The sequence below is a fragment of the Crocuta crocuta genome, unplaced genomic scaffold (genome assembly GCF_008692635.1).
Source record: "Crocuta crocuta isolate KB4526 unplaced genomic scaffold, BGI_CrCroc_1.0 scaffold50, whole genome shotgun sequence".
Taxonomy (NCBI): domain Eukaryota; kingdom Metazoa; phylum Chordata; class Mammalia; order Carnivora; family Hyaenidae; genus Crocuta; species Crocuta crocuta.
The window spans coordinates 8,202,062-8,224,869 of NW_027527428.1; the positions used below are offsets into that span (position 1 = coordinate 8,202,062).

The following is a 22,808-nucleotide window of genomic DNA, read 5'->3' on the forward strand; positions in this document are numbered from 1 at the left end:
ACAGAATCCAAAACAGGCTCCAGGCTCTGAGCTGTTAGTACAGAACCTGATCCAGGACTTAAACCCACAAACCATAAGAGCATGACCTGAGCCAGAGTCGGATGCTCAATTGACTGAGCCACCCAGGCACTCCTGGGATAATTTTTACTTCCTTTGGGTTTTTTTTAGACGTTCCTTCCTAAAAGTTTCTTAGCAGTGATATATCTCAGTTATTACTTGTCTGAAATTTCTTTTTTTTAAATTTACCATTTTTTAAAGTTTATTTTGAGAGAGAGCGCAAGTAGCGGAGGGACAGAGAGAGAGGGAGAGAGAGAATCCTAAGTGGGCTCCACGTTCCCAGCGAGGAGCCTGATGTGGGTCTTGAACTTATAAACTCCGAGACCACGACCCGAGCTGAAGTTGGATGCTTAACTCATTGAGTCGCCCAGGTGTCCCTGAAATTTCTTTTTAACCCTCATTCTTTTTTAAATTTTATTTTAATTTTTTATTTATTTCTGAGAGAGAGAGAGAGACAGACGGACAGATAGGCAGACAGCGTGAGCAGGGAGCAGGGGAGGATCAGAGAGAGAGGGAGACCCAGAATCAGAAACAGCCTCCAGACTCTGAGCTAGCAGTCAGCACAGAGCCTGACGTGGGGCTCGAACCCACGAACCATGAGATCATGACCTGAGCCGATGTCAGATGCTTAACCGACTGGGCCACCCAGGCACCCCTTAACCCTCATTGTTGATGATGATTTCGTTACATGCCATCCCGGACTGAATGCAGCTTTGCCTTCTCTGGTCCCCGTCCTCTCAGTTGTGTAAGATCCTTCTTTTCTGCAATAGCACTGCTAGGAATTTACCCAAGGGATACAGAAATGCTGATGCATAGGAGCACATGTACCCCAATGTTCATAGCAGCACTCTCCACAATAGCTAAAACATGGAAAGAGCCTAAGTGTCCATCAACAGATGAATGGATCAAGAAGATGTGGTTTATCTATACCATGGAATACTACATGGCAATGAGAAACAATGAAATCTGGCCACGTGTAGCAACATGGATGGACCTTGAGGGTGTTATGCTGAGCGAAATAAGTCAGGCAGAGAAGGACAAATATCATATGTTTGCACGTATAGGAGGATTAGGAGGAACTTGACGGAGGAACAAGGGGGAGAAGAAGGGCGGAAATGGTGGGGGAAAGGGAGAGAGGCAAACCATGAGAGACTCTTGAATGCTGACAAAAACTGAGGACTGATGGATGTGGGGGGAGGGGGGATGGGCATGGAGGAGGGCACTTGTGGGGATGAGCACTGGGTGTTATGTGGAAACTAATTTGACAATAAACTATTAAAAAAAAAAGATCCTTCTTTTCTGTGGCTACTTTTAGGATTTTTCTCTTTGTTTTTCATGTTTTGTAGTTTTGTCATGATGTGTTAGATGTGGACTTTTTATTTATTTTGTTTTATGTAGCTTTGTTTCTATACGTATTTTCCTTTTTTTTTTTAACTTTGTTTTTTTAATGTTTTATTTATTTCTGAGAGAGAGAGAGACAGCGTGAGCAGGGGAGGGTCAGAGAGAGAGGGAGATACAGAATCTGAAACAGGCTCCAGGCTTTGAGCTGGCAGTCAGCACAGAGCCCGATGCGGGGCTCGAATCCATGAACCGCGAGATCATGACCTGAGCCGAAGTTGGACGCTTAACCGACTGAGCCACCCAGTCGCCCCTATACTTGTTTTCTGTCATTGGTTCTGGAAAGTTCTCAGTTGTTCCTTGGAGTTCTCTCTTCAGTTCTTTCCTTCCAGACTCCAATTAGACCTTTGTCAACCTCATTCTGTCTTTCTCTTTTTTATCTTATGTATTTTCTATGTCTTTTTCTCCCTGAGTTGCATTATTGGTAATGTCTTTGGGTTTTTCCATCATCAGATTCATCTCTGTCAGAGACAGACACTGTGTCTTTCATCCCAGCAGTCATCCATGTATTATGTACATTAGGTTTGTAGATAGTACAGTATGTGCATGATCTATATTTAAACAACTATCTAAAATGACCTGGTCATTTCTGATGATGTCTTATTTGTAACTCCCTTCTCATTTCATCTTTTATTTTATTTTTATTATTATTAACATTTATTTATTTTTGAGATGGACAGCATGAGCCGGGGGAGTGGCAGTGAGAGGGAGTCACAGAATGTGAAGCGGGCTCCAGGCTCTGAGCTGTCAGCACAGAGCCTGACGCGGGGTTTAAACTCGTGGACCGCCAGGTCACGACCTGAGCCGGAGTTGGACACTTAACTGGCTGAGCCACCCAGGTGCCCCTCATTTCCTCTCATGTGGAATTTTAGAAGTTATTATGTGAAAAGTCCAGATGTCTAAGCTCCTTTTGGTTTAAATAAGGTGATTTTTTCCCCTTTTTAACTGACACGGCCGGCTGGGCTGCTCCTGTGTGGACACTGTCTGCCATGCTTGGCCCCTGATCCCCTGCCAGGCCGCCTCTCACCGGATGCCCTTCTGGCCTCCGTGGGCAGTGACACCCGCTTTGGGGACTCTGCCCCCGTGCCACTCAGCGTCCTAATTCTCACGTCAGCTGCCCCTCTGCAGGAGTGCCCTTCACCCTGGCCCCTCCACCAGGCTACATGCCTCATGGACGCCCCTCTTACTCTGTGTGGGTTCTGACACTGTCCCCACCCACAGGTGCTGCCCTTCCGTCTTCTGCCTGATGGTTCAGGACTGAATTATCAGGGGAGGAAGGCAAAAGTGTTTGCTCTTAAAAAAAACTGTGTTTGTGTTTTAATTGAGGTAAAATTCACATCATAAATTGACCACTGACCATTTTAAAGTGAACAATTTGGTAGCATTTGGTACATTCACAGCGTTGGACACCGTCATTCTGTCTATTTTCAAGACCTTTTCATCACCCTAAGAAGAATCCTGCCCATTCCTGTCTCCTTGTGCCTCCCCAGCCCCTGGCAGCTGCTCATCTGTGTTCCTCTTTGTGATTTACTTATTCTGGAAATTTCATATCATTGGAATCATATGATTTGTGGCCTTTTTGTGTCTGGTTCTTTCACTGAGCATATCTTTGAGGTTCATCCGTGATGGAGTGTGTGTCGAACGCCCTTCCTTTTTATGACCAAGTAATATTCCATTGTGTGGGTAAGCCATGTTTTGCTTTCTGTTCAGGCATCCATAGGCAAGGTTTGTTTCCACCTTCTGGCCATCGTGAATAGAGCTTCTGTGAACAATCGTGTGCGAGTAGTTGTCTGAACACCCATTTTCCTGTGTTTTGGGCATATATCTTGGAGTGAACTTGCTGGACCCTGTGGCGGGTCTACATATAACCTACTAGGGAGCCACCATACTGTCCCCCCCAGAGGCTGCCCCATTTTACGTTCCCGCCAGCAATGCCTGTGTCCATGCCAACACTTGTTCTTTTCCAGGTTCTTTTATTAAGGCCAACTCAGTGGGTGTCTCTTTATGGCTTTGATTTATATTTCCCTAAGGATTCATAATCCTGGGCATCATTTCATGTACTTGTCGGCCATTCGTGTATCTTTGTTGGAGAAATGTCTATGTAAACCTTTCACCCGTTTTAAAATTGGGTTGTCTTTTTATTGTTGAGTTGGAAGAGGTCTTGGTATATTCTGGATTATAGACCCTTTTAAGATAAATAATTTTTGCAAGTATTTTCTCCCATTCTGTGTTTTGTCTTTTTATTCTCTTGATAGTGTTTTGTATCCTGTTATTTTTTTAATGTAAAAATGTCACTTTAATTCTTTTCAGTTCTCTTTCTCTTCTGTGTGTGTGTGTTTGGGATGTGTGTGTCTGTGTATGTATACACACGTACATGTACATTTATGTAGATTCCTAAAGGGTATCTTTAACTTTGTTTTGTTTTTAAACACTTAGTACTTCTTTGCTTCGAATTGGGATTCTTTATGAGAGAATTTATGGTTTAATGAAGGAAAGCAGATGCCCAGCAGGAGAGTATGTGTTAGAATTTGTATGCAGCACAGGTGCAGGAGCCGTGCAGACTATGGAATCTGTGTATCACGTCATTGGGCCAGTTACTTACAAGAATTAAATTCAGGGGCGCCTGGGTGACTCAGTCGGTTGAGGGTCTGACTTTGTCTCCGGTCGTGATCTCATCGTTCATGAGTTCAAGCCCTGCAATGGGCTCTCTGCTGACAGTTCAGGGCCCATTTCAGATTCTCTGTTCCTCTCTCCACCCCTCCCCCACTCACACTCTCTCAAAAATGAATAAACATTAAACAAAATTGAAATTCGTAGTTTGGGTCAGAACTAAGATTGTGATGTTTATGGACACGAAGTGGTGTGGGTGTGTGTCATTTACATACAGTGTACTCAGAAAGTCACGTCTGTCTATGTAATTTGTTTTAGCCACTTCTATAACATTTATGCTGTTTTAATGGAAGATATTTTTATGAGTCTTCTGACAAGAAGTTTCTATCTGGGGGAAAAACCCTCACCTACTAAGTCCATTTCCACATCTTCCAGATTGTGTTGTCTGTATGTCCTAGTTGTGGCCCATTTGATGTTGAAAATACAGCACAGGCTGGCTGCTTTGACAGGGGCTGTGCTGGTAAGGCGGCTGCACGGTCCCAGTTGACGGGAATTTCAGATTTGCTTGTGAGAGTAGTGCCCCAGCCTTGCTCCCGTGACACTGCCCTGATGACTGGTTAGTTAGGGCACCACGTGGGTGAAGGGCACGACCTAGGGTGTTTTATTTTTCAATGTGTATTTATTTTTGAGAGAGAGAGAGTGAGAGACAGCATGAGCAGGGGAGGGTCAGAGAGAGAGGGAGACACAGAATCTGAAGCAGCTCCAGGCTCTGGGCTGTCAGCACAGAACCCGATGCGGGGCTCGAGCTTGTCAACCGCGAGACAATGACCTGAGTCAAAGAAGTCAGATGCTCAGCCAGGTGCCCCCAGGGTGGTCTGTAATGTGCCTGGGGTTGAGAGTACGGAGCTCTCTTTGTGCCTGTTTTCGCACTTCCTGACCCCTCTGTGTATGGAAATCATCCAGCACGTGATGCACTTGTGAGGCCCTTGCTCTCTCGGGAGCCTCCTTGGGCCTGGCCCCGGGCTCTGTGCACGGCTGCTTGTGGCCGCGTGCCGCAGGCGCTTCCCTGCCTTGGCCTCCCAGTGGTCGCGGGGGAATCCCTGCTCGTGGCCTGTGGAAGCCGTGGGTGGCCAGAGGTCCCTCGGGGCCTTGGAGCTGGTGGTGGCTGTGCTACCTTTTGCTTGTGGTGAGTGCACGGCCTGCAGGCCCCCGGCACTGGCTCCCCGGCTCCCCAGGGAGGTGCATCTTGTGGTGGCGTCCTGAGCCGTGGCCCCGTGGTCCTGCCATGGAAGAAAATGCAAAGGCCGAAAGCTTTGGTTTTTCTCCTGTGGGCAGGGCTGCCGTTTGAGGGTTAGCGGTTGTCCTACGGTTTGGGTGGCGAGTCCGTGTGAGCCCTGAAGTGTGAGCACCATGCAAATCCGACGAGAGTTGGTAGAAACTAGTGTCTTGTCAGTCGGCGGGGAAGTGCTTTGGGGCTGATTTTGTGTTGGATTTTGTGCAGATGAAGTGAGTTTGCAGCCTTCCTTACCATACTTGCTGTCTCTGGGTCACCCTGGGGAGGTCACGGGGGCAGCGGCAGGTCACAGGGAGGGGAGCAGATGGAGGGGGTCATGGGGAGGGAAGGTCACAGGGGAGGTCGGACAGTGGCTAAGTCTTGACCTCCAGGCAGTATAATTGGAAGGGCGCTATCCACGCTCACCCGGCCCGACTGCCTAGGCTGGGGGTTGAGACGAGAAGAGAGAATCCTTCTGGCAGCTCAGTTCAGGACAGTGGCAGGCTTGTCACTGACCAAAACTCTAAAGGCCTTCACATTCATCCTTCTCCCCAGTGCAGGCCGTGTGACCCTGGGTGGTGTGCTGCCCCTCTGGCTGTGTACGTCTCGTGTGTCAGGGCAGAGGGCCCTCAGCCTGGAAGGCCCACCAGCTCTGAAGCGCCATGCCGTAGGCATCTTGGGGCCTATGGCGGTCTGGGCTCTGTGGCTGGGGACGTTGGTCCGTGACTCAGCGGCAGAACTGGTCTCTGACTTCCGGGTTAAGCCTTTAATTCTCCTGAACGCTTGTTTTTGCTTCTTTCAAGTTGATGTACTAGGGCCACTCTGTCATCAGCTGTGGGCGTTTCATCTGCCAGTGCGGTGCTCATGTCCCCTCCCCTGTGCCCTCTGGGGCCTTCGGCAAAGGGATAGGTGGACAGACAGGCGGTTGCCCCGTGCTGATAGCCAGGCAGCAGAGGGACGGGGAGCCTTTGTTCTCTCTTACTGAGAGGGAGATCGGTCGTGACAGTGTTGTTGTTTTGTCCTGTTTTTATTTTTATTTTTATTTATTTATTTTTTTCTTGGTCACAAGTGTTTAATTTGCAGAGAACAAGTACTTAGATTACTTGAAAAGAATAGCTTTTTTAAAAAAGTTTCATTTATTTTGAGAGAGTGAGTGAGTGGGGGAGGCACAGAGGGGAGAGAAAGAGACAGAATCCCAAACATGCTCTATGTTGTCAGCATAGGGCCCGATGTGGGGCTTGAACTCACGAACTGTGAGATCATGACCTGAGCTGAAATCAAGAGTTGGATGCTCAACTGACCAAGCTACCCAGGTGCCCCTGAAAAGAAATGGTCTTAGCACAGAATCTGGATTCAGGCTGGGCTGGTCTCTGGCAGCCGAGAGCTGGGCGATGCCCCTGGCTCTGAGGGTCCTGACAGGCGCCTGGGCTCCCTCCTGCCTCCCACGGGGAGTCCCCTTCACATCTCAGGGGCCTCCTTCGATTGTGGCCTTCACATACTCGGGTGGTGCTGTGATAAGCATGTCCCTTTGTCTGTGTCGTGGAGTCTTGTGGTCGCTGGGTCCCTGGGCTCCGACATGCAAGGTGGGTGTGCCCCTGAACCTGGGTGCCGGGACGCAGTGCTGGTGACATCGTTGGGGAGGGTATCTCCCACCCAGGGGCTTCGTGCCTATGACTTCTGTGTGACAGCTTCCCCTGGGTACTGTTGGCGTTCTTCTGTGTGGATTTAATAATCCAGGACTGTGTGGGGACAGTGTGGCTGTTTGGTGGCGTTGCTCCAGGCACTGTGGCTCAGCTCATCACCCACTACTGACGAGGTGACAGCTGCTCACGCACAGCCCTGACTCAGCGAGAATGTGTGCCGCGGGCCCCCGGGTGCTCTGTGGAGCAGGGCCACCCCTGGTCCATCGGGGCTCCTGTGCTTTCCTTCTGGAAGGCTGGCCGCGGTGTAGCTGTCACGTCCCCTTTGCGCCCTGCGTGAGGCCTTCGAGGACACTGTTGAGGAGGAGGGCGTTTGATCTTACAGAAGACATCTTGAAGTACGGGTGTTCAGGACTGAAAAAATTAAAAGTATACAGCGAGAAGGTTGTATTTTCTTTTGGAGGATTGTTTCTAAGCAAACATTTCAGTTTTACTCTAGATGAGCCAAGAGTTAGATAAACTTCTGTGTGCACCACCTAAAAGCGGTGGTTCATGCTGTGGCAGGGGAGCCAGTCACCTGTGGAGCTTTCTGAACGTCCAGGTGGCTGCTCCAGACCTGGGCCCGTATTTGGTGGGAGGACTGGAGTGAGCCCGGCTGCTTGTTGAGGGGCGTGCAGCTGGGAGTGTCTGGTGGGTTTTCAGCCTTTAAACTGAACCCTCTGTCTGTCCATGGCCTTTGAACACATGGGCCCTGTAAGTTCTCAATAATACACTGACGTCTCCACCTCGTGTTGCCTGCAGCCCCATCAGCAGGGCAGTTGTGAACGGGCTTCTCGTGGCCGTGGCCGTGGTGGTGTTGGGCATGCTCACGTTTGCTCCCAGGTGTTGTGCTGTCTCATGTGCTCTTGGCATTTAGAAATTGAAATCCTCAGATCATCCGGTTGCTCTGTGAGAAACGCTTCCTGGTAGAGCCCACGGTCCCTAATCTGAGACTTGTGGAGCTGGGTGTGTCCCTTTAGCACAGCATGACCTCGCACTGACAGCAGAGTGTGTGTGCACATGCAGGGCCCTGGCTCAGAGAGCGCGCGGCCCAGGGCTGCGGACAGGTGTGGGCTGCTCACCTGTGGCTCCTGAGATGCCTGTGGATTGGCTCTTGGGCAGGTGCTGGGTCTAACCAGAGACGTGAAGCCTTCCAAAGGTGGCTACAAATGGGCCCTGAGGAAAGAGGGACCTCCCTTGGTGGGGAGCTAGGGTGCCTGCACTGGCGTCGGGGTCCCAGACGCAGTTCTGTTGGACTGGGGGTGCTTGTTGGTTGTACGCACACTGGGCCCAGAGTGACGTTGTGACTCAGAGATGGGGTCACCTGTGTCCACATTTGTATGTGGGCGTGTGGGTGCAGAGACTGCAGCAGTTGGCATGGGCACCTTCTCAACTGTCAAATTAGTCTTCAGTGTATTTTAAAGGATCTTTGCTTTATAAAGAATACGGCTTGTTTCTGGTTTTTATTTATTTTACTATTAATAATCTGAGTGCAGATTCATATATATGCTTTTTTTTTTTTTAACTTTAGGTGGTTTAACTTCTCAAGTTATGGGTATTAAGGTTCTGGAAGGTTCTGCCAGTGGAGGATGTAAGCCACTTACCTCCCAGACTGATGTTTGAAGGTGGAAGGCTACCTGGTGACCCAGACTTCTCGCCATAGCGCGGGTTGCCCTCCTGGCCGTGTCTCCAGGGAGAGCCGAGCAGCCGTGCTCTGCATTCTGGAGCACCAGACGTGGTTTTGATCCCCAGGGCTGGGACTGCCGCCTGGGAACCTGCTGGCGGTGTGAAGTTGAGGAACGACATACGGTATTTGTAGGGAGAGAGGAGGCGGACCACTCAGTCAGCATAAAAAGCTGTGCTCCTAGAGGTGATGTTTTCCGACCCCGAGGTTACAGACTGAGCATGCCCAGTTCTGAAATCGCACCCAATCGGGAGAGAAGGCTGGGCCCACCTGTGTGAGACCTCCGGACCCTGCGGGGCTTGGATGGCACAGACTCGTCCCACCTGCACCTGGGGAGCTCCTCAGCAGGTGGCATGTCCTTCCAGAGTGAGCCTCAGAGGGCGGGTGGGAGGTGGCCGTGGAGGAGGGCGGGGAGGACGAGCAGGGAGGCGCAGCCTGGCACCGGAAGGCCTCTGGGCGCAGCTCCTTTCGGGCCCTGGGCCCTGAGCCTTTGTGCGTGTTGGTGGGCCGCCCTGGTCCCCTCGCACAGCTCCCTGCCCGGTGAAGGGGCCAGGCTGTGCCTCCGGCAGGGCCCAACCGGTGGGAACTCTGAGGGTCAGTGTGCAGAAGCGAGGAGGGACTTCTGCTTATGTTCTGTCTGAACGTGTTGGTATATTTCAGTTGATTGTTTTTAAAAAGAAAAGTACGGGATTATCTCTTAAAACAGGAAAAAGACATTCAGGGTCTATTATAGTACAGGCCACAAAAAGTGACATTTGAAAATTCTTTAAAACAAAACAAAACAAAAAGTCTTCTGGGGCGCCTGGGAGGCTCAGTTGATTAAGCATCCAACTTCATCTCAGGTCATGATCTCACAGTTCGTGAGTTCAAGTCCCGCGTCGGGCTCTGTGCTGACAGCCTGGAGCCTGGAGATGCTTCGGATTCTGTGTCTCCCTCTCTCTCTGCCCCTCCCCTGCTCATGCTTTCAGAAAAAAATATAAACATAAAAGCCAACAACACTTTTTTGAGGTCTTCAGTTAAGTCTAGGAAGTTTGTATTTTCAGCGTCATGATGGTAAAATGTAGAACACGTTGAGTCCAAGGTGACTTGAGGGGTTGCTTGGAATCAGGCAGATGTTCCTCACAGTCTCAGCAGCTGTTCGCATGGAGGGTGCCCCGCTTGTCCTGCCTCGTGGGAACCACCCCAGTGAGCGAAATGGCATTTACTGTGCAGCCACTTCCTTAAGCCTCCTGGCACCCAGGGGACTGCAGAGGAAGAAAGGTGCACCGGTGACGAGGAGCCCGTGGCCTGGAAGGAGGTCAGTGACCCAGACTTCAGGGTGTTTTCTCTGCTGTGGCCGTGTCCCCCTAGTGCCTGCTTCTACCCCAAGGGCTGGGAGCCAAGTCCCCTTGCCTGGAGGTCAGCACTGTTGGGTGTTTGGGCTCACAGGGGCCCTGAGCGAGCTGTGGCCCCTCAGTGTGATGCTTGCAGTCCAGTCCTGGGCTCACTGGGGGCTGTCACTCTGTGTCTTGTCATGGACGCGGTGTCCTGACCTCCCATCAGTTAGAAGGGCCTGGTGCAGAGTCCCGGCTGTCCTCGGGATTCGGTGTGGGGGTCACAGTACAGCATTTGTCTCCTGTGGTGGCGGCATGTTTTGGACGGCAGTGTGTTGTCTCTGTTGTGGTTCATCCTCCGTTCCCATCACCAGGGGTTTATTTCTGTCGCTACAGACTGGCGGCACCAGGGCAGGTGCTCAGGACATCTTGGGGACGCCTCCCAGGAGGCACGTGGCACCAAGTGGGGGACGACTCCTGAGTCCACATGAAGGGCTTTGCGCACAGAGTGGTGCCTGCACCACGTCCTTGGGGACAAGGGCGCACAGCGGACTTGCTGGCTCAGGGTCAGCCTGTAGACGCCCTGCCTGCGACCCCTGCCTGCTGCGTCAGTATGTGCGTCGGGATTCTGCTTGGCCATCGGGTGTGCTCACCTTGTTTTCAGCTAAGTTGGGGTGTTCGTAGTTTTGGGTGCCTGTGGGCTCTCCATGTGTAGGTGCCGTTGCGGCACGCTCACTCACGCTCACTCACGTTTGTTACTTGCTTTGGGGTGTTGGTCTGCTGAGCTCACAACACTTCACAAGATCCTCCCTTCACTGCCTTTGGATTTCTTGCACCATTGGAAACTGCTTCCCCGGCCTGAGGATAGGCCACCTTTGCCTGCCTTGTCTTCTGGCCGTTTTATGGTTTCATCTTAGAAACATTCTGAGCTCTCTCATCCTGTGGGTTTCTTTGGAGACCTGTGTTTGTTGGCGAGTCCCGTGTGTCCTGTGTATGTCTGAGTAACGCAGGACGACACAGGGAGAGTGCGGCCGCCTGCCGTGGCTCCCCATTCTAGCCTCTGCCCTCGCACCCCGTGGTTCCCTTCCAGCTTGAACTTCGGCTGAAATACATGTGCAGATGTGCCCCTAGCTGCCCCTCGTCGGGGCTCTTGTGATTTGTGGGCACGGGCGCCGAGGCCTTTCTGCCGGAAAAGTCTCCCTCAGTTCTGTTGTCGCCATGCATGGACATTTCATTCGTTCCCCAGACTAACGGACAGCAGGCGGGGGCCCCTCATGCTCCTGGCTCGGCGTGTTAGGTATCCGGGTGCCTCCCTGAGCCCGGCTGCAGCATTGCGGGTAGGCCTGCCGTGGCCGCCGCCTCTCCCGGAACCACCAGTCATTTCCACAGTCGTGTCAGCTTGGCGGTGTTGCCCACAGGACAGGGAGCCCGCGGTCCTCCTCTTGTGAGGTTGGCCTTCGTAGCAGGATTTCCTGAGGTATGTCGGGTGCTGGCACGGACCACCAGTCTGTTCTGTTCCCCTGGCGGGTGGGAGCCCTCGGGAGGCCGTGCCCCGTATTGAAACATTCACTTGTCGAAGGACATGACCGTGGTGTCCCGTGTTGGGTGCCGTGAGCAAGGCTGCCGTGTGCTTCTGTGTGCAGGGAAGGCTCCATGTCTCTGATAAATGCTGAAGAGTGCACTCGCTGGGTCATGGAGTACGTCCACTTTTTGCAATTTATTTGTTTTTGTGATTTTTGAAATCTAGGTGGTACGCAGTGTTACATGATGCAGCTTACTTTTAATGGAACAGATAGAGGCATTCAGAGAGTTGAGAGAATATTTTGTTTTAATGTTTTCAGGTTTTCAGGTAAGTCATTACTCCCACTTTCTGAGGAATGAGTCTGCAGGCGGTTTGGGTGGTTGGGGACAGCACAGACCTGGGCTGGCAGTGTCCTGGAGAGCAGCCCTGATACCCCAGGATTCCATGTTATCTGTCACCTATATTTAATCTGAATCTCTAGCTGTTTGATACAATAAGCGGTTTTCACTGACTTACTGCCCCTGTTCTTGGGGAAGCCACTGAATGACGTGTAGGGTGCGCCTAGTGCTGGGAGTTGGGCAGGTGGCATGGCAGGAGCTGCCCTCGACACCAAGCGGTCACAGCCAGTGGAAGAGTAGATGCTGCTTGTCCTTTGCCTCAGTCTTGTTTATGATCACATTGGATGTTTCGACGGTCCTTGCCCCCCTGGGTACGTCCGTGGGCTCCTTCCTTCTCTCCTGCGATGCATTTCTCTTGTGGCTGATGCGTGTTGTAATGGTGCTGGTGTCTACCCCGCCAGGACTGTGTGCTTCGTGTGTGGTGGGGACTCACATGCGCCTTGGCCCTCAGCCACAGCACCGAGGGCAGTGGTAGGCGGAGTCTCGTCCGTAGGGAAGGTGCTTGGGAGCGTTTTCAGGGCCTGCGTGGCCCTGTGACTTCCCCGTGGAGAGGGAGTCCTCTGAGTAGGGGAGAGTGGATCCAGGTGCTGCATGGGTCAGGTGCCCACCCCAGTGGCTCGGGATGATGCAGGCGTCCCAGTGTCACTGGGGTCCTTCACGTGCCAAGGGAAGGCCAGCACACAGGCCTGTGCGCCCCCTCTGTTCGGAGTGGCTGCTGCTGCCTGCAGGCCGGCTAAGGGCCTTTGGGGCACTTTTTCAGAAATGTCCTATGGGAACTGGAAAACAAAATGTCTACAGAACTAGCTGTTCTGTCCATCATTTCCTCTTGCCCCCTAGCAAATTCAACACTTTTTTTTTTTTTTTTCCTGAGCAAGTTGGGCCACATTTTTGAGGGAGATATGATGGCTATTTGTACTGGTGGCTGAAATGGAAGTTCCGTGGTGATGGCCACACCCGCGCCTGGGAAGCCAGTGCTCTCCCTGGGCCTGAGTGTGGCTCCGCGTGCAGCCCTGTTGTGTGCTCTGGGGCACGCTGGGCGGCTCCGCCCCTGTGTCCCCGCGTCCCCTCAGGTGCAGCCCCACAGCGTCCCGGTGCCTCCCGGGGACCCCATCCATGCCGTGAATGCCTTCGGCGACAACTTTGTTCTTCACGTTAGACTACTCTGTGACTTACCAAAAGACGTAACTTCTGTGCTGGCTGCATCATGATTTCTTTTATGGACAAATTGTTTCTACCTCTGCAAAGAATGTCCCTCCTGCCCCCTGGCGCGCACCCCACAAGCCTGGCGGTGGGGCTGTGGCCCTCTGGGGGTTAAGTAATTTCTCTCACCTGGAGGCTGCTTTGTCCTTAGGCTTTGGCGTTAGACAAATGACATGCTGTCTAGAGAGAAGGGTATTTAAATTACATTGCTGGACTCTGGGTTGCCAAAAGGAAGCCCTCTGGGGAATCTTATATATTTGACATGCATTTGCAGTGTGTAATTGGAACCATGAGAAAGGTTTTTGTTCAAAGCAAGTGAAGAGTTTCCTTATTTTAAACCTGTTGAATCTGGAAAGAGTTGTTTTTGAAGTTTTTCTCTGATAATGACTTCTTATACAAGTGTGGGGTAACAGCTGTTTCTACTCCGTATCTACCACCCCAGCCCCAGGCTGGTGGCTGTTCGGGTGGCCTGTGCGGCTGCTGTGCCTCCTCCAGGCCCTCCTGCAGCAGAGGCTGGCGAGGGCCAAGCCCCTTTCCCCTCAGGTTGCCGTTGGCTTGGCGTGAATCAGGGCTGACAGGCCCAAGTTTCAGTTTTCTTGTTACAGAAATCCACCCTCTCACTTTTTCTCCTATGAGCTGTTTTTACTTTCTGTAAATCAGATCCCCTTCCAGCACCCGTGGAGAAGCGTCCCCAGTGCCTTGTCTGGGACCTTGTCCAGCAGCGAGGCTTGTGTCAGTGGCTGGCAGCCACTTCTTTACCTGCTCTGGAGGGTCAGCTGCTGATGTTTGTTGCCAGTGTCAGGGGAGGGGTCATCAGAGGCTTCTGAGGAAAATGACAGGTTCAGGACTTCGAGGGCATTTGTGCCAAGGACTTGGGTGGAGCTGGGCCAGGTGGTCATGTGGGTGAGGGTAGCTGCGGGCTACTTCTCTGACCTGTTTCTGTGGGAGGAAGAAGTCTAATTCCCACCCGTTGTCAGACACAGCACACGGGCATGTGTGGGTGCTGGGGATAAAGCTAGCTAGGTGTGTGTGGGGGTCACCATGGCCCGCGTTCCCCACTGGTCTGTTATCCTCATCCTGAAGGGCTCAGCCTGCGGGCCAGTGCTCACAGGCTGATCTTTTTCCATTCCTGGAGACAGTGGGCCAGATGGACCAAAGTTGGACCCACTAGGCTGTTGATTTGCCCAACAATAAATGTTGGTCAGACTGTAGCAAGGTCTGTGTGTGAGTTAGTGGGATACAAACCAGCAATTTGTGTGTCCTTTTCCTCGTGGCTGACTGACCTCACTGGCCAAAAAAGCAACACTTTGGGAAACCATCTCCCTCTTGGGAACAGACCACTGGGCTCCCTGACCCGGAGTCAGGCTCTGTGGGGTATGATGGGAGTGACCTCAAGGGCACGTAGGCCTGGAGTGGGGGCTGTGTATGTAAGGAAGTGGGCTTCTCACTGGTGGCACTGAGCATCCTGAGCGTGGTGGTGGGTGTGATGCCTGCCTGAAGTCGACATCCACAGCACTGGCCGCTGTCACTCATCGTTGTCTGTCTTGAAATTGATTTTGTCCAGTGGACCAATAAATTGGGACTCAGCAGTTAGCATCCAGATTCCCCTCAGGCTATAGAATTGCTGAACGGTCTTACCCAGAGCTGTCTGGGCAGCTGAATTACAGTGACAGTCTTAGGGGCCCTGGCGTAGCCGTGATACTGCGTTTATATGATGCTTTCCTCCTAAAGATGCCACAGCCTATTAGTTGTGACATCCATTGGGCCGCCAGTGGGCTGTCCTGTGAGCGTGGAAAGTGAATGTGAACGACACTGGAAGACAAGGAGTAGTTCCAGTAAAACCACTGAAGACCAGTCTGAAGCATTGCAGAGTTGGTTTAATTCAAGTTCAGACAAAAATTAAAAAATCACCTCTTAGATTTATCCACTTTGCGTACAGCAGCTATGGTAGTGCCTTCTCACTTGCTGTGGCATTTGTGCTTGCCCTGCGAGTCTTATTGGAGGCCCCGTTAGACATTCACAAGGACTGATAGGTGTCCTTCACCTATCAGAAAATGGAGCTTAGTTTCCGGTGTGCTGACTGATGAACACAGACCCTCGTCAGCTTCAGAGGCGCCTGCTCAGCAAAGTTTGCCTGGCATGGAGAAGGCTCCGGGGCCTCTGCAGGTGGGAGAAGGCAGCAGTCCAGTGTAGCCTGGAGAGATTCAGGGCCTGGGGGTGCTGGTGCCTTCGAGAGGGAACCCCAGGAGCCACTGGGGCGGGAGTCATTGAGCAGACCCGCACTGAGAGCGGTGACGGTGTGGCAGTGACGGAGGGGCTGGGCAAGAGGAAGCTGGGGTGAGGGGTGGCAGTGGTGGGGAGTGCAGGCCTTGGCTCGATGGGGAAGCAAGGAGGGCTGGCCCCAGGGTGATATGCCCTGAACTGTGCCCCAGTTTCAGACACCGTGGCACTTGCGGGGCATATCCCAGGAGGGTGTCCTGCTGCCGCTCGGTTGAGGAAACGAGAAGCCTGCAGGAGGGTGGGCTCCAAGGTTTGGGGTCCTTGGCACGCACAGAGGAGGGCAGGCCAGTTCCAGCTGCGGTTTCCTCTGTGTGCTGGGTGCGGGTGCCGTTGCTTGGCCCCATCCCGGGAGGAAGTGTGTAGCTGAGAGCACTGCACCTTTGAGCTTTTTGTTTGTTGGTAACTTATTTTAGAGTTTACTTACGTAATTTTAAGTGAATTTATCTTAACATTTTACAATCTGATTAAAAATAATCGCCATATGTATATAAAAATTGTACAGAATCAGATCTACTTTTTGTTGCTGTTTACATGGAATCAAAAATCCTTAGATGCAAAAAGGCAGAGGGAAGATTTGTGTTTGATATTCAGTCTTTCTGTTGTTTCTTTTGATTTTTTTTGCCCAAGGCTATTTCTGGGTACATTTTCCTAGAAGATAATTTCTGGGATGATAGTTGCACGTTCAGGTAATTGCTGCTTCATTTTTCTTGAACCTTCGCTGGAGCGTCTTTTCTCGGACCCTGCGCACGTACCGGCGCTCGTCTGGTCAAGCAGATGGGCGGGTGTGAGGTGCGTGGTGAGGTGCTCGTGACAGGCGCCGGAGTCCTTGGGCGGCCCTGGCACACACGTGCGCGAGGGCCTGGGCTGGCCCTTCTCGTCCTGCCTTTGGGTCACTTGGTGCACTGGCTTCTAGCTTTGTCCTTTGTTGTGTCAGTGGTTCATCTCTGTCGTCATCTCATACTGGTCGGCCATCCCCCGGCGGGCAAACGCGTGGTGCTTTTCTGCGCTAGGCACCTGCCTTGTGTGGGAAGCTACTGTGTCGGCGATGCGTGGCCCGAGGTGTGAGGCTGCTGGAAACGGGAGGCCCTGTCTGTGGGTGACAATAGAATGATGCGCTCCCCGCGGCCTCCTGAAGCTGACCGTCCCTGAGGGTGTGGGCCGTCGCCTCTGGCCTTCCACTGTCCAGCCCGTGGTGTCAGTGCTCAGCTGCTGCGGATTGGAAGTGATTCTGCCCGAGCACCACCAGTGCTGGGGGTCGGGGACACAGGGCCACTCCATCTCCTGAGAATAGATGTTCCCTCGTTTCCACTTTGCATGCTTTCTAAACACCAGGTGAGCTGGCAGTGTGCTTTATGGAGCATCCACGTGGGTTTATTTAGATTGGTGAACTGGGACCTTCAGCATATCTTTCAGAAAATCTCATTTACAGTGACTTTTAAAAAAATTCATACTGTCTTTGAATTACAAATTAAGAGTTTTTCTTAGACTTTTTTCTGTCATTTTCCTATTATCATTTTAAGAGCTTTTTCCCCCCTAAGTTTAAATAGAGTGCACAAGGGTGGGGAGGGGGCAGAGGGAGGGAGGGAGAAGAGAATCTCAAGCAGGCTCCGTGCTCGGCGTAGAGCCCGACATGGGGCTCTGTCCCACCACCCCGGGATCGTGACATGAGCCGAAATCAAGAGTCAGATGCTCAACCAACTGAGCTACCCAGGTGCCCCTAAGAAGCTTATAAAATATTAGTTCATTTATAAGGTAATTACATTCTCATATTTTTTGGCCCTGTGCATGACTATATGTCATAATAAGTGAACTCTTCCCAAGTACTTCAAATACATGAATATGATAAGTTTAACATATGCTAAAATTTTAGCTCCTTTAAACATTCCAGTACTCTTATCACGTATCTTAGAATTCTCTCATACTTTACATCAAAAATCACATATGTAATATTATTAAATTACTCACTTGCAGATGGAACCAGAAGGATAATCTGTTATGTACCTCAGATTACTTTGTACAGTGAAGATATTTTAGATAATTAAACATATTTTGATTATCCTTAAAATTAACACAGAAGTAACCCTGGGCTTGGTTTCCTTTGTCACCCTGGTTCTTGATTCTGAAACCGAGTGACTCAAGACTCCCTGCACCCTGGGTTCTCCTCCCCAGGGTGGGGCGTCAGGCGCTAACTTCTGGCCTGAAGGTGAAATGGTCTCCTTTCTGTGATCCCTGTGGCCAGCACACCCCAGGCATCTCCATGCCTTTCTGTACCCGCTTTCACCTCTTCGTGTAATTTGGGGGCAGCTTTTAAATAACATGTCCACTGACTTCTATTTTCCTTCTAAACATGTGCTTTCTGATCGGGTGGCTTTAGGTTGGACCGTGTGCTGCCCCTGGCCTCCGTGCTCACAGTCTTTGTTTCCTGTGCCCAGTTGTCCCTGTGATCCTGAAGGCACTGACCTATGAGGAGAAGCGGGGCTCCTGCAGCGTGGGCACCAACGTCAGGGACGCTGCCTGCTACGTGTGCTGGGCCTTCGCGCGCGCCTATGAGCCCCGGGAGCTGCAGCCCTTCGTGGCCGCCATTTCCAGGTAAAGTACATGGCGGGGTCGGATTTGCCCTCGGGTTGTGCCTGGGAAGCAGCTGGTGTGGCACCTTTCCCACAAGAAGTAGGTATTAATGAGCTGATAATAGGATTTTAAGAGAGGTCTGTAGAAAAGCAACAGCTGAAGAGTGGAGTTCCTTTTTTGTGGGTAAAGAGTTCAAGTCAGAAGTGTTTAGGAGGAACGTCCTAGAGGCTTTGGCCAGCAGATAAAGGGGGTCGGTGTGGAGGAAGTGCAGGTGGGGAGCACGTGAGTCGGTCAGGCGGCTTGTGCGTCTGTGTCTGAGTGTCTGTGCCTCGAGAAATTCTGTCACCTTGGCCGGAGCTCCTGGAGCTGGAGGAGGAGGCTGCATTTTGTCCCGCCTTAATTTTCTAATTTTTATGGACTTGCACTTGAAATCATCAGTACCTTTGAAACAAAGATCAACACTCTTCAGGACAGGTTTCTGAGGTAGAAAAATACATCTTCTCTGGTTTCTTGGCGAAGGAAGAGAAACAAGCAGGCTCGTGGCCCCACCAGAACCCTCTGTGGACTGCGGCATGTCTGGGCCGCTCGGCCCTCAGACTTGGCTGTGCAAGCCCAGCTGAGCCCCCCGAGCCGTCTGGGCACCTGTGACGTCATGTCGCACTTTTAGGCTCTGGTATTTTGTTGCTTGGGAAAAGTGTAAAACATGGGTGTTCCCGGTAGAGTGAATTTTTAAGTTAATTTTTGTACTCTGATTTGTTACTCTGTTTTTTGGACTAAACTAAGTTCCTTTCATTTGAAGAATGTCAGGTCCCCACTTCTTGTGCCTTACACGGCCAGGGGAGGGGCTCTGAGCTCGGTGGCAGCCTCAGTGTTAGTCATGTGCAAAATACTTTCCTGACCGCTTTTACTAGGAAACGGATTTCAGGATGGTGCGCAGGTCACAGGTCGCAGGTCGTGGCAGATGCCTTGACCTGGGGAGGTTGGGGGGTGGGGGAGGTGCTCCCCCAAGGTCTGTGCGCCAGGCCCTGCAGGGTCCGGGAAGCCAGCTCCTCCTCCTCAGGTGTCCCTGGGCGCCTGCGGGAGCTGCTGGCCCATCTGGCACCCAGCACGCCCAGAGGGCGGCCAGCGCCTCGGCTCCTGCAGCTCCTCCGTGTGGAGTAGAGGACTTGGGGACTGGAGCGCCTCTCCCTTCTCACTGCTGTCCTATTTCCCCAGGATCTGGGGGCCGGGAGAGGGGCCTCAGGCCTGTCTACACCAGTGACATGTGGCCGAGGCCTCTATCGCCCAATCTTGACTCTCCCATCAGAGCAAGGCCTCCAGAGGAGCCTGAGGATTCTGATCCCGGTTCAAGGAGATAAAGCACTTCCGAGGAAGTTGTAGAGAGGCCTGGCTCTCCCGAGCTGTGTCCGCCTGGGGAGGCGCAGGCCAGAGCGAGAGGGCAGTGGTCTGGCGAGAAGCTGTCCTGCCACGCAGCTGGCCTAGGGGCGGAGGACGGCTGCGTGCACCCGTGTCCCTCACTCGTTCCCGGCTGTGGCTGCTGCTGACCCTCCGGAGCAGCAGCAAGGGCCAGGCTGCCCCGGGGAGACCCTGCCAGCTCCCGGGCCCTGTCCCCTCCTCGCCACCTCTGCACTTGTTCTCCCCGGTGCCGAAAACCGGCTTGAGGGCGGGCACTGCCTGCTGCTTCCTTGTTCTGCTTCTCACCTCTTTGGAAGTTGCTTCTGTAACTAGAGAACGAGGCAGAAAATGTGCTTACTGTTGACATCGGTCACAGGATGCTGCTGCGAGGTGTGGGTGGGGACTGTGGTTCTTCCTGTTCCATTGAGGACAAGCAAGGGGCAGTGCTGAGGACACTCGGCCAGAGTCTCCCAGCAGACAGGTGCTGGGACAGGCCAGCGGCAGACGGCCAGACCCAGCTCGCACGAGGGCGCGGCCCGCCTCTGTGCTGAGAAGCCCTGACAGCCTGCTCTGCGGCAGACACGACACACAGCGCTTCCGGGATCCTGGCTCTTCACATGGTCATTCCTGTTTCAAAGTGCAAATGACCCTAACACACTTGCTTTTCAGTTTAACATTTGTCTGAGAGCTGCAAGCTTCACAGGAATCTGCGCCCCTCCTTTCTCGAGGGACCCTCTTTGGTCCAGCCTGATGGGAGAAGTGGGATCCAGGGCTGAAAGGTCACCAGAGGAAATGGGACTGGAGCGAGGCTTCGCTCCCCTGGACAGAAGGAGCCCTGCACGCGCAGAGCCGCACAGAAGGGCGAGCGGCCATCATTCCCACTGTTCTGTACTTTGGGGACAGATTCTTACGGCACCTCAGGGTCTCAGCCGTAACGTCCCCACTGATGCATGTGGGCCCAGGCTTCTCGCCCAGGGCTCTGGGCTTTTGGGAGAGAGGCTCTTGCGCTTTCTGCATTTACAGAGCTTTATTGTCACACACCAGTCTCAATGGTGATTTTATAAAGTGAAGTATCAATGAATGGAGAGACTTGCTGATGAATGTTAAGCCTGGCCTTAGCGTGACACGGTATGTAAGTTGGGTTGGCTTGAGTGTATGGGTCCAGGCATTGGCAGGTCACAGGCCCCTGGACCCTTGGACCAGCCTGCACAATAACGGGTAGTCTCCTTTCTCCAGAGTGTGCTTCCTGCACAACGTGAGGCTGAGGTTTTGGAGGCTGAGAGGCACTGGCACATCTTACTGCAGGGTCACCACCATTTTCCAGAGAAGCAAAGACAGACTTGGGGCCCAGGGAGCTGGCTCTGCACTGTGAGAGGGTCCTGACCTCTCGACTCACTTCTTGGCATGTGGCACTTGGTAAGAGGGCTTCCAAGGGACTGCCCACCGCCAGATTCGTCCGCCCAGGTTGGTCTGCTCTCGTCGGAGTGAGCGTGCCTCTGCAGAATGCTTGTTGCAGAGAGGGTGGGGCTGAGCTCTCTCCTTAGAGGTCTTGGGGAGCCCTACAGGGCCCCACTGCGTGTCTGGAACGCATCGGGAGAGTGTGGAGCTGGGTGTTCAGAACACTGACTATCCTGAGCCGGGACTCATTTTGAGCAAGTCGCTGAGCACGAGGGACCAGAGAGCAGTGACTGTGGTGGAGGCCCGTGTCCTTCCACGGAGACCCCCTAGGTTCCAGTGGGTCCTTCAGTCTTGAGGAGATTGGCTTCCCCGACTCCCTGTCTGTGCCCGAGTGATTGCTGGGACCACAGGCATGGAGACCAGTAGCCGGCAGGGGGGTCTGGAGACTACTGGTTCATCGCCTTTCTAATTTCTCCTAACTTTCCCAGGAGTGTCTGCGAAAAAGGCCCATCTTGTCCCCTCTCCCTGTGCCCATCCCGGGATTGGATTAGCCAGTACCCTTTGGAGCTGTGCCCGGCAGGCTCTCGGGCCAGTTTAGCAGGTTCTGAGGGAGTCTGTGCCCTAGCTCTTCCCGTCCATCTGGACTGCGGGCATCCGGGGGCGGGAGGGCGGGTGGGAGGTGAGTCACGGTGCCGAGGAGCCTGGCGGACGCTGCCTGCGCGCGCCTCCCTGCCCCACTAGTATCGGTTGGGGTGTGGCCTTTGAGATCTGCCTCCGTTGGTTTGTAATAAGTGACCACATTTTAATTGTCAGCCTTTAAACCCATTAATCTTGGCTCATGATAAAACCGTGATATCTTTAATTGTACTTTCACAAACTCTCCAGTGGATCCTGCAAAAGTAGGTACTTGAGATCTGAACGACATTCTGGAAATGAAATAGAAATACCTGATGAAAGGAACCGGGGTGGTAGTAACAGCAAGGAGGCAGGCCTGGGCTCAGTGCAGGTGGCCAGAGAGGGGGTCACTCTGTGGCCCTCACCTCCTCACATGGCCACGAGACGGGGGGGCTCACCTCCGGGGTTAGCTGCCCACCTTCCTGAAGGAACGTGGTTCTCTCCCTCCTGGTGAATATGCACAGACCTTCTCTGTTTTAGAAATATCAGAAAGGAGGTTTTTAGATAGATTCGGTCACATTTTGAAATTGTGTTGGTTAGTTTGAAAAACTCACCATCCTCCCTCCCTTCCTGTATTTTGAGAGAGACCGTGCCAAGCGCAAGCGATGGAGAGACAGAGAGAGAGGGAGAGAGAATCCCAAGCAGGCTGCACCATGTCAACACAGAGCCTGGCTTGGGGCTCACTCCCACGACCCTGGAATCATGACCTGAGCCGAAATCAAGAGTTAGATGCTCAGTTGACTGAGTCACCCAAGCGCCCCTAAAAACCCATATATCTTAAGCATTATATATAATAATTATTTTGTGGAAAAGTAAGTAGGCCTTCCTGAAAAGCCACACATAATTTAGGAACAATGAAACACAAAGTTGAAATGGTCCCGAATGGTTGTGCGTTCTCCATACCAGTAATCAGAAGCTAATTTGCAAGGAGAAAAAAGGAGCCGGCTGTTGCCAGCATGTGTGTTGGTTGTCACCTTCTAGTGATTTCCTCACCTGAAACTCTTTTGTAAGCCAAGCCCCTGCTGACATCAGCGCCGTAGGGCCTCCTGCGCCAGCAGCAGCCCACTCAGCCTGCGGAGCCAGCCCAGCGAGCAGCTGGCAGCGTGGGCAGTGCCTGGGGATCGAGAGTCCCAGATCTCTTCCTCGAGGGCAAGATTGTCCTGAAAAATCAGGAAATGGCAAGCGTTGCTCAAAGCTACGTCTTGTTCTCACTCAGCGTTTCTTAATGGCACACTTCCAGAGGGAAGAGAACCCTTTTGTTTTTCAAGAAAAGTTAAATGGCGGTTAGTGACCAGGGTGCACTTACCTGTCCACCTGGCAAACACACTGCCTCTGCTGGGGCTCTGCTGGGACAGAAA

General features: G+C 52.4%; 1 protein-coding gene across 3 annotated transcripts in view; it reads left to right on the forward strand.

The window, feature by feature from the left end:
• Positions 1–22,808, forward strand: part of TBCD (tubulin folding cofactor D) — a 152,421-nt gene that overhangs the window by 67,531 nt on the left and 62,082 nt on the right. For all 3 annotated transcript variants that reach the window (XM_077755900.1, XM_077755920.1, XM_077755910.1), the window contains one exon: positions 17,847–18,003. In XM_077755900.1, coding sequence (XP_077612026.1) covers positions 17,847–18,003 — 157 coding nt within the window. The remainder of the gene's footprint in view (positions 1–17,846; positions 18,004–22,808) is intronic.